This window comes from Aspergillus pseudotamarii (assembly GCF_009193445.1).
Source record: "Aspergillus pseudotamarii strain CBS 117625 unplaced genomic scaffold BDV38scaffold_61, whole genome shotgun sequence".
NCBI classification, from domain to species: domain Eukaryota; kingdom Fungi; phylum Ascomycota; class Eurotiomycetes; order Eurotiales; family Aspergillaceae; genus Aspergillus; species Aspergillus pseudotamarii.
The window spans coordinates 175360-185341 of NW_022475075.1; the positions used below are offsets into that span (position 1 = coordinate 175360).

A 9982-nucleotide genomic window follows, 5' to 3' on the forward strand; every position below is an offset into this window, starting at 1 on the left:
GCTTAGTTAACTAGCTATAACTTATTTAACTATCCACGGATTTCTTCTTATCTGGCTAGTAATACTTATGTGGCGAATCACATAACTGGTGACCATCTTAGGTCCCTCTCAATGAAGAAAAATAAAAGAGAGAAAGAAAACATCCTATTCCTGCTACTTCTTCAGAATACATGCCCCAGAGTCGAAACTTAATCTTGTCAGAATCCTATGCGGATATTCTATTCAACACATGTTTTCTCTTTTGAGACCAGTATAGCCAATTCCTTGCCACAGTTCTCTCTTATGTCATGAATGATTTTGCGGGGGTGTACCTGGTGGGTTTGCGATTAAACACTCAAGAGAATTCGTAAATACTACTATTCTCAATTTAGCTATCTAAGCCACTGTCGAGTAGGGGCATGGTGGGATTGTACGTACTCATAATAACATTCCCATGTGCGATGAATCTTGCCTTCCTTGTAGTCTGCCGCCTAGTCATAGGTCAGTTAGCCTCTAAAAGCAATAATAAAGTCTTATTCATCCATACAAGAGCATCAACAAAATAGTCCACCAATTCATCTTCCTCTTCCAGCCATTGCCGTTGGCGAGTTGTGATTGAGTCATACGAGAAGGTTTGGGCACGATCGAAATCAATCCAGAGAACCCTGTCTGAGCTTTCCTGAACCATCATATTTCGTGGAAATGGGTCTCCGTGATAGATTCCAGCTCTATGTATCTCTGAGAGAATCTGACGGAGTTTGTGTACCCTTTCCATTGAGAAAGTAGATAGGTCGATCTGCTGAAGATTCGGTACGTATTCAAGCAAAACAGCGTTGGGAGGTAAACGATCTTTGAGAAACTCTTGTAAGTGTGGTGACCATTCCATGGGGTTGATTTGTTTTATCAGGCCATAGAAATCAGGGACATATCCTTCGTCGCATAGGCCATGGGCCTTCAGTCGAGTATAGGCTTTGCTTTCGCATCTAAAGATGTCGACTTCACGGTCTGCGGGGTCGGCGTGAGATGCTTCAATACTGTGGTACTAGGGACATATCAGATACTGGTGGAGGTTAGGAAGACTACCCGGTCGCGTACCACTTTCATAATACAGTCTCTACCGCGCCAACGTGTGCGGAAAATACATGACGACTCAGAGCTCCTAATCTGTCCAACGTACTCTATCGCCGATAAATTGATTTCCATGGTGTTCGCGATAATCGGACCACAATTTGAGTTACGCAAAGGCCATGAGACACAATAATCTTTTAAGGGATGCGCGAATATGATGTTGGACTCAAGCTGCGCTTGCACTATGCCTATTCTGGGAATGAACCCATGAAAAGCAAGTACAAACCACACTAAATGATTTTCGAATTATTATGAGGGGACCTAGGCACCGCTCGGACCATCAATGCCCAAACAACTATTTACAAATTATGTTATTTACATGATACCCGGTTTCGCAATATTACATTCATCAATACTATCCAATTATAGATGCAGTTATTCGTATCGCCCAGCACGGCTTTAGACAATGCGAGCAACACGGTCAATGAACAGACATCCCTCGAGGACAGAATATAAATTAAAGATACGGCCACTTTAACATGGACAGTTACGTACGAGACTCTTTTCTTCCTTACTTTTCTCAACACATCCCATTACGCAACATGGCGAATCAAGTCAGTCTTCTTGCTTATCTGCAACATGGCCCACCAAGAATACCGATCATTGAACAAGGGCAATCGACGGATAACACCACGAACACAAGATACTCCGCGGATGATATCACATATGTTGGGCATTGGGCAACTTTCAACTTGAACACGATTTTGCATCAGCATCAGGCTGTACTCACAAACAGTCGGCGAGAAGATGAGGCGATGCCCTTATCACCTCCGCAAGCGATCAACTCGGAGCCAGGTCTTCGGCAACGTTTTTCATTCTATATGAACCAAAGGGTCCGCAGAGCTCTCCGTAGTGGCTTTGACTTTTTGACAACGAACAACCAGTTGGCCAACCGTACTGTTGTGGATTTCGGAGAAGGAAACTTGGCGCAACTCATCGAGCAGTTCACACCTGATACCGCATACTACGATCCACTTCTCCCGGCCCCGACGAGACCGAACCGAGTTCCAGGAGATCTGAAGCCCTCTTTTAAATGGTCTCTCGCTCTGCGGAACAGCCCAACTCCATATGGAAGAAAGCAGTTCAAACAAGCCCTGGCCCAAGTCAACTATTATATGAAGCAGCATGAGACTCATTTTGGATTTATCCTCACTGATCGTGAGCTTGTCGCAATTCGACGCCTCGATCGTAACGGAAGGTTGGAGTTATCTGATTCCGTTTCATGGATTACCAAAGGAAGTGAATGCCAGCCGCGCCTTACGGTATTGCTCGCCTTGTGGTACTTGGGGATGCTTGCGTCGGATAACCTACAATGGCATTTACCTTAGAATCCAACAGCAGATTGACTTAGCCAGAATTTCCGAGATGATTCGATCAACTTCCGCCAATTCTCCTTTACTTTTCCACGCGCTTCCCTTTGCTTTGTGTTTCTTTGGAAATTATCATCAGAGACTAGCTGCTTCAACATCAGTATAGGGGCGGGTGCTTGAACTATCAACTGGTCAAGCTGTGTCTTAAGTGCTGTGTGTATATTTTTATTTTAGGAACTTAATATCATTCGTGATAAATACTATAAAATTACTTCTTGGTATTTCATACGGATGAAAGGATTGAGAAACGAAAATTACATGCGATCAGTATTTGGAGAAAAGGTATGTGCGGTATTATATTCAAAAACCTCTTTCGGGCCGTGTCTGGACATCTAAGGTACCCTGAAAATGTAGAGCCAATGCTAACAAACTGGTTACAAAACCTATCCTCCAATAGTTGTTCATACCGGGCAGTTGAATGAAAGAACGCAGTGCCTGTCACAGTGGGCCTGCATGGGATCCATGCAGTGGCTCTGGCATATGGTCATCTTGCTGACGTTGTAGCCCAAGATTCCGCTAGGTGGGGGCAGCTAAACCCATTTCTGAATAGGTTTTCTGGACAGAAAACCTATTCAGAAATGGGTTTAATTCGCCTCCACCCACTTACTTTACCAACAATTTCTGGGTTCATATCGAACATTCGCAAGCCAACCGACTTAGGCAGGTAGGATTGGTTATCAAGAAGTTTGGGCTTGCTTTGCGGCTCTGACCTGCATTATGCTGCAAAAAGATGTGGCATTTTAGATCTGACATATAACCATTTTGGTATGTAGTGACGAGCTGGCATACCGATTAAGTCATCTATAATCAATAACCAAACTAGACAACTGAAAACTGACCTATAAACTTCCTGCAGTGATGGCGTTTAAACAGAAGCACCGTTCGAAGCAATTACGACTCAGCTCAATAATTACACACTAGCTAGTATTTTACGTCCTATAGTTTTTAGTCTATACCGACAACCGGCTATATGACTAGTCTAAGCTGTGTGTTGTTATCTGCATGATGGGCGTACTTAACCGTACTATGTTGCCTCGTCAGTGCACAGTTTGGTTTTCTATGCGTCCCAGTCTTTCTAAACTCCTTTATTACCGTCTATAGCTATGCATCCCCTTCTTGCCTCTATATTGCCTTATTTCGGTTGTCTCGGCTGGCAACGGAAAGCCACCAACGCAGCTTCTCAAGGTCTGTAGGTACATCGCTGGTATGAAGGTAGCATACTCACTGGTTGATAGATCCATTGTGCTCTATCCTACATGACGGAAAATACCGAATAAATGGATGCCCCGGGTTTCGAAGGCATTACATAAAACGGCAAGTTGGTGACAGCTATAAAATTGTGCGCCAAGTGAGCATGTGCGATTTCAATGAAGGAGGACAAACATTTACTACCTTTTGGACTGAGACGTTCAACATAGAAGAAAGAAAGCTGCGCAAGTCCGAGCGTGGCCGAGAGTTACTGGAAGATTATGATATTTGCAAGCGACCCAATCGTTGATCTTCTTTTCTTTCTTTTCCCTGCATCTTTCTATCCTATGAGCTTCCTATGGCCACACTTAACGCGGCGGCAGATGTATATATTCCGAGCATTGATTACCCTATGTTACTTTCATCATCTCTTGATTGTTATTTCCTGTCCCATCGCAACATGTGCTTTATACAAATTGCCATTCACAAGCCATGCGGCAAGAAGTACGAAGGCCTGATTCCTTGTGGCCCAGTTTTCTGTACGCCTGATAAATACAACGCAACACGAACCCAACATCTTGCTTCCCCATGCAGGGAGTGTGATCTTTGCATTACTAAAGAGGAATGCCATTACAAATGAGGTTGGTTTTACGACCCATAATTAAATAGGCACATGATTCTAATGTATAAAGGTCAATGCGAAAATACCGTTGTTCATACAAAAGAGATAGTCGAGCGATTGAAGGAATAACAGAGATTCAGGAGTTTGTGTAGTAAAAGGTAGTAAGCAAATCAGAGACTCGGCTTTTCTATGGCTGTTGTGTGATATCCACAAGCATATTCTGTAGTTAGGGTGCACTGGATCATATCGACTAGGTGTGTGGTGGAAGCCGTGGCAGAGCTCACGGATTTACTCATAGAATCCGGCTATCGGGCGATGAGCATGACTGCGATAAATTTTACTCTATGTAAGCACTATAACCTCTTGCATATATCTTGTTCTATACCTCTGTACTTGCTTTCTGTGTTACATTTTGGAACAAAAGTCATTATGGAAGTATCAAGACTCGAACGTGTTACCCTCGATACCAACCTCTCTCCTTTCCACATCGCAAGGCACCCCGGATACAAGTTCTTACTCGAGGGACTAATCTGTTCCTTGCGGGTCAACGTCATTATCCTCGACAAATATGCACCAGCCTGTTCCATGCTTCTTCTCCAGTGTTCTGCTCGCGACGGCCACTCCGGATGCTGGAAACTGCCTGGCGGCAAGGTCGACTACAACGACAAAACTTTACGTGAAGCTGCTAAACGGGAGGTTGAGAAAACGACTGGTATAACTCGATTCGAGTTCCTTGATACTGTCCCAACCAAGACAAGGGACAGCTCAAAGAATGAGGGAGTACATCAATGGCTTGGTTTCACATTTCTTGCGACCGTTGATGGGCAGTCTGGCTGGCTGGAAAGTATACGTTCAGCGGAAGAAGAGCACCGAGTTTTGAAGTGGGTCACGAAGAGCGATGTGTTGAGGATGGAGAAGACTGTATTCTATGACAATCACCTGGAGACTATCCTCGGGACATTTGATATTGTGGAGAATGTAATTAACCTAAGTCGGCGTGAGCCATCTACTGCCACCCACCACGGCCTTGGCTCGCTGAATGGAACGTCGACCTACACAGACTAGGATTACAGCCTAGGGGGGATAATTGGTATTGGTAGTCTCAAGAAAAGAAGATTTACCCACCCACCTTGTCTTCGATACAAGCGAGTTGAGGCTCCACTTTCAACAATGGAAAGACGATGCGCATCCCTCCGAAAAGACTACGCAAATGACAAAGGCCAACCTCTATTTATGTGGGTTTTGGATGTAAGTATCGCATCATAGGGAATGAAGTTTGTTCCTGGTGCTAACATATTATAGTGTGGATGTGATTCACCGTAACAGAGAACTAAAGTATATCGATGCATGGCCGAGGGAAGGGTTCAAATGGAAACCTAGGTAAGGACGTTGCTAAAATCCGAAGGGAATACGGGAAATGTGCATGGTTGAATACGGAAGGATTAGTGACACCAAGGCAAGCAAGACAAGCCATCAATAAATTGCTGATCTAATCCATTTATCATCCTTTATGATCCAGCTTAGTCTAAATAATCAATCGCTGCGTCTTTAGCTAATTAATCGACTATAACAAACCTGGCTAGACAGGATGCCTCCACTCCTAGCAACATTTCACGAGGCCGACCACTCAGAATAACTGATACAGCTTTCTACAACTTTTTTTCCTAATTCCGTCAAAGACGGTGTAAAACCTAGTGTATCATGGCTGTGAGGTCTAGACCACTGCGAGCGCACTATACACCGGCCCACTTTTCACAGTCTCTAATGTGTTATTTGAACCTTGAGCGAAATAGTGGCTTAGAAGCGGCCCTAACTAACCGATGTAACCATATTGAGAGGTACATATAGAGCATTTGCCTTGTCTGTAGTGTAAGTGAAAAACTTATCGTTCATCGGTACGCAACCACATCTTATAGCACCTTTCTCTGCTATATTCCTGCAATGTCCCAGTGGCAAAACCTTCCTCAAGGTGTGGTGAGTGATCCACAGACCTACCTTTTCGCAGAATGGAAAAGCTAATGATGTTCTCCGGGTGTCTAGAATAGTGATGCTCGTCACAGCGCTGTGGTTGTAGCCTCAAACGACACTTCAAACGACACCATGAACGACCGCGCGGACAATACAAGCGATGACGTTACTTTGGTACATCACAAACATGGAGCTGAAGAGGGTGGGAAACATAAACGAAATAGTTGCATCATCAATGGCAATGTCGGGGTTCAGAAAAGTTCCATACATATTATGAGCGGTGGCCGTGTGGAAGGTGGATCAGTCATTGTCAACGGAGATATGTCTAGGGAAGCGTTTATGGAGTTGTTCAAACCTAAATGAACTTCTCTTCATATTGGTCTTTTTATATCACTGTCGGAGATAAAGAGGGAATTCAAAGATGAACAGCTTTCTGTGGGGGCTGACACAGTCTGTAGCGGTACCATTCTATTGCCTTTGAATCTATGTTCCACTAATTAAGAGGCTATTGTATGTTCCTGTGACCTCGTAAGAGAACTCATGAAGCGATAGTATTTTACTACATCATAACATGAGCCAATTCAGGCAAGGCCTTGTATTCCTATGTTTATTACTCCCATCCGCAAGTCAGAAAGTGCTCTGCCCTTCGTATCGTTGGTTGTTATCAAAATGCACGTCAAAAGTATCGATGCGGTCTCAGGATTTGTATGCCAATTACTTTCCATTTTAGAATCCCAAAGAAGATTCCTACTCTATAGTGCCTGTACAATATGTTGTACACAGAGTGAAATATATAAACACCGGCGAACGTAGGCTTTCTCCATACTTTCAATTCTCTCGTTGAGTGCTCAAGTTGTCACGTGCGTCACAATACTATCTATTCCCCGCATCCATGATGGAGCCACTCCTCGGTGACTTACTCGGGCGAACCGACGACGCCGACTACCTCGTAACCCTGCACAAGATGGAGTTACCTGGGTATACTTTCTTTGAAGGCGTTTCCGTGCCATCAAAAAGGGACATGAATATCCTTAAAGCGGCGCGCCAGCGAGAGAAACCGAAGACTCACGGGAACTTTACCATATGGCGGAACCCCGACTCTCAGTTCTCCACTTTGGCTCGCGGATACATGAATTCAGGGGCGGCAGTGGGTATCACGATAGAATTTGCTTGGGGCAATAGCTGACTGCGCTAGTCATTACTTGTCTACATCGCAAAAACCCCAAACCGGGATTTTTTGGAACCGAGGATTGTGCGCTACGAAGCCAAGGACAAGCCCACCAACGAGCCCACCAAGGAGCAGTCGGAAGTCTTTGTGATTGGAACACCAAGTGATAAGGAATGTGGGCTGGTCATGATGTTTCGACCACTAGATAAACCACTTCGTAGCGACGACGGCTTCTTTGAGGTCTACCCTGGCTCGCATGAGTGGAGCCTGCCCAAGATTGACGAGTGGTTTAGGCAATACCATAGCGAGGCACCGGGTGAATCGAAGTGGGATCCGGTTACAGTGGATTTCAATCAGGTCTTACTGGTTCACGCTGGGACGCTTGTCCGATTTGGCAGGAGCTCAACTCCGTGCGATTTCGTATGCATGGGCTACTCGGATGACCAGGCTGACTTTGGCCGGCGCGATATTAAGTTTGAGCAGTATGTAGTGCCATTCTTACGACGGGTGCCTGACGCATTGAGGGAAAGGATCCTCTCACGCCCGCCGAGAGAAGAGTGAACCGTAACATAGTATCAAGAATACCATTGAAATTTAATCGGCAGAGACCAGACTCTCCAGATTTCTCACGCATACTTCCCATCTCTTACGAAAGGATCGGCCAGCTTGAAGCCAATCAGTGCTATCGCGACGCAGCCGTAGACCGAGTTCTCTGGCCCCAGGATAGGAGAGCTCGTCGAGCATGTGGACAACTGAGAGGAGTAATAGTGCCACGGCCGGCTCACCCGACGCGCTCTGTATTGCCTTGATCTTCCCACCCCTGACAAGTACATTTCTTGTCCGATGAATCGGATAGCGATGCCTCTCAGCAAATTCCTTCATCTTTCCGTGTCGTCGACATCCCGGATTGGAGACATTTTCCCAGAATCCCCAATTCTCCATCCTAGTGTTGCATTCCGGATGTTCCTCGAAGAATTTCTCTGTCTGGATATAGACACTGATTAAGTAACCAATGCGTTCACATCTCCCTGCACCGCGGCTGAGACGTGGAAGCCCGCATGGTTCGGAGGGGTAATCAGCGAATAGGTCCTCAAGCCGATCCCCACATAGGAAAGTGAGCAGCGAGTGCTTTTCTTGCGCAAGCTGTTCTAGGATCTTGGCAAGCAAAAGCGCCTCGCTCGGGTGTAGCGCGAAATTTGCATCCATTTGGAGCCAGGCATTTCGCTCGGGCCTAGGATCAGTTTCAACGGACATAATTCCAAATCCCTGAGTCTCTGATAGTGCTCTGGATTGGTCTGGACTGAGATTACTGCAAGGGATTCAAGCAACACGCAACTAATGACCGCCGAGGGGTTTTTGCTTGGTTGGAAGATGGCTTGGGTGGGGGAGTTATTTAGCTTGGTCACTTGTGGGTACGCTCTGAGGTTTTGGACCCACTCGTAAGGTTAGAACTAAGATCACGCGAGTTTTTACACGATACAACGAGCTTTCTGCGTCAATCCAGTCAAATATACCAATCAATACAACAACCCAAGGATTACATGTATTGTGATATTGTTTCACTCTCCTGTGTTCCTTACCCAACGTATTGCACTTTCACATGTAGGAAACTCTATGTTTGCGCTAGACACGTTAGTATCATCAACCGAGTCACCACACTATACAGGACGTACTTCTGCATCGTACATTACCAAATACATCGATCGATTCCATCACTCACGTATTATATCATACTGAGATGAACTTATGCCAACTACCTTGCATATCCAATAATGAGCTCTGTCAATACGCGGGGCGGAAGGAACCCCTTGGACAGGATAAAGGGGTGAGTGATTGGCCAAAAGTCCAAGGTAGGGTACTCTATACAATGATTCGTGTGATATTATGTTTGCTTATATTCCTAGGCCTTCGCATGAGACCCCACGTACCTTGTTCAACTGTTAAGGGGTTTCTGCCTCATCACGAAAACATTGCCCTCTTGCAGCTACCACACTAGTTGGATAATTGCCAAAATGGAGAGCACCCAGCAGTCTTATATCGCTCATCCATCCCTACAAGTGTACTACGGTATTCCTCAAGGGTCTTCTAATCATATCCCCAGCTCGCAGGTTGTCGGACCCTACGTCGATACCAACATTCCCTGTGGTTCTTTGGATTACATCCAAAATGTTCCGCCTCAGCCTCCATCCATCTACATATGCCGGGGCTGCTTGTTGGTTATTTGCGAGGCAGTATTTGGTAGTAACAAGTGCTTTGAACTGATAAGAGAGGAAAACGTATGTTTCTGCTGTGAAGAATCCCGCAGCCCGGGATACTTGGTATGTATGAACCAGTCATACTAATTGTTCTGTATGCTGACTCTACAGATCCCTGTGTCATATGGAGCGCAGGTTTTAAAGGCTCGTGATATGACCAAAACGCTGTACTGGATGGAATTGCGTGACGGCAATGAACGTGAGGCTTTCATACTGTCCATGTTAAATGTAATGATGATTATTGCTGACTTGCTCTCTTGTCATAGTTCAACGAAGCCTTGGCGATTCGAGATGAATGACTATG

General features: G+C 45.3%; 7 protein-coding genes across 7 annotated transcripts; 5 read left to right on the forward strand and 2 right to left on the reverse strand.

Annotated features, from left to right (window-relative positions):
* Positions 1–38: 38 nt before the first annotated feature.
* Positions 39–1228, reverse strand: BDV38DRAFT_257233 (uncharacterized protein). Its single transcript, XM_032055599.1, has 4 exons — positions 1075–1228; positions 527–1021; positions 418–470; positions 39–356 (listed from the first exon to the last, which is right to left on the reverse strand). The coding sequence occupies exons 1-4, from the start codon at positions 1180–1182 to the stop codon at positions 335–337; spliced, it is 678 nt and encodes a 225-aa protein (XP_031909913.1). The 5' UTR covers positions 1183–1228; the 3' UTR covers positions 39–334.
* A 126-nt stretch (positions 1229–1354) lies between these two features.
* On the forward strand, positions 1355–3048 carry BDV38DRAFT_257236 (uncharacterized protein). Its single transcript, XM_032055600.1, has 2 exons — positions 1355–2759; positions 2875–3048. Exon 1 carries the CDS (start codon positions 1587–1589, stop codon positions 2433–2435), a length of 849 nt encoding a protein of 282 aa, XP_031909914.1. The 5' UTR covers positions 1355–1586; the 3' UTR covers positions 2436–2759; positions 2875–3048.
* Positions 3025–4235, forward strand: BDV38DRAFT_257238 (uncharacterized protein). The gene is made up of 2 exons (XM_032055601.1): positions 3025–3662; positions 3713–4235. The coding sequence occupies exons 1-2, from the start codon at positions 3581–3583 to the stop codon at positions 3973–3975; spliced, it is 345 nt and encodes a 114-aa protein (XP_031909915.1). The 5' UTR covers positions 3025–3580; the 3' UTR covers positions 3976–4235.
* A 481-nt stretch (positions 4236–4716) lies between these two features.
* Positions 4717–5352, forward strand: BDV38DRAFT_286470 (NUDIX hydrolase; the record flags this gene model as incomplete). The annotated part of the gene is made up of 1 exon (XM_032060678.1): positions 4717–5352. One exon carries the CDS (start codon positions 4717–4719, stop codon positions 5350–5352), a length of 636 nt encoding a protein of 211 aa, XP_031909916.1.
* A 1835-nt stretch (positions 5353–7187) lies between these two features.
* Positions 7188–8127, forward strand: BDV38DRAFT_257244 (uncharacterized protein). Its single transcript, XM_032055602.1, has 2 exons — positions 7188–7402; positions 7451–8127. Exons 1-2 carry the CDS (start codon positions 7220–7222, stop codon positions 7982–7984), a joined length of 717 nt encoding a protein of 238 aa, XP_031909917.1. The 5' UTR covers positions 7188–7219; the 3' UTR covers positions 7985–8127.
* On the reverse strand, positions 8018–8677 carry BDV38DRAFT_286472 (uncharacterized protein; the record flags this gene model as incomplete). The annotated part of the gene is made up of 1 exon (XM_032060679.1): positions 8018–8677. One exon carries the CDS (start codon positions 8675–8677, stop codon positions 8018–8020), a length of 660 nt encoding a protein of 219 aa, XP_031909918.1.
* A 684-nt stretch (positions 8678–9361) lies between these two features.
* BDV38DRAFT_257247 (uncharacterized protein) lies at positions 9362–9982 on the forward strand (the record flags this gene model as incomplete). Its single annotated transcript, XM_032055603.1, has 2 exons — positions 9362–9741; positions 9790–9982. Coding segments are annotated over 2 exons (486 nt in total), but the record flags the coding sequence as incomplete, so codon positions are not given.

Excerpts from the sequence above, each read along its gene's own strand:
- BDV38DRAFT_257236 (XM_032055600.1), top strand. The coding sequence starts at position 1,587 with ATGGACAGTTACGTACGAGACTCTTTTCTTCCTTACTTTTCTCAACAC.
- BDV38DRAFT_257233 (XM_032055599.1), bottom strand. The coding sequence starts at position 1,182 with ATGGAAATCAATTTATCGGCGATAGAGTACGTTGGACAGATTAGGAGC. Across the intron at positions 471-526 it reads ACTATTTTGTTGATGCTCTT|GCGGCAGACTACAAGGAAGG; the intron begins GTATGGATGAAT and ends ACCTATGACTAG. Across the intron at positions 357-417 it reads ACATGGGAATGTTATTATGA|TAGTATTTACGAATTCTCTT; the intron begins GTACGTACAATC and ends AATTGAGAATAG.
- BDV38DRAFT_257244 (XM_032055602.1), top strand. The coding sequence starts at position 7,220 with ATGGAGTTACCTGGGTATACTTTCTTTGAAGGCGTTTCCGTGCCATCA. Across the intron at positions 7,403-7,450 it reads ACATGAATTCAGGGGCGGCA|TCATTACTTGTCTACATCGC; the intron begins GTGGGTATCACG and ends TGACTGCGCTAG.
- BDV38DRAFT_257238 (XM_032055601.1), top strand. The coding sequence starts at position 3,581 with ATGCATCCCCTTCTTGCCTCTATATTGCCTTATTTCGGTTGTCTCGGC. Across the intron at positions 3,663-3,712 it reads CACCAACGCAGCTTCTCAAG|ATCCATTGTGCTCTATCCTA; the intron begins GTCTGTAGGTAC and ends ACTGGTTGATAG.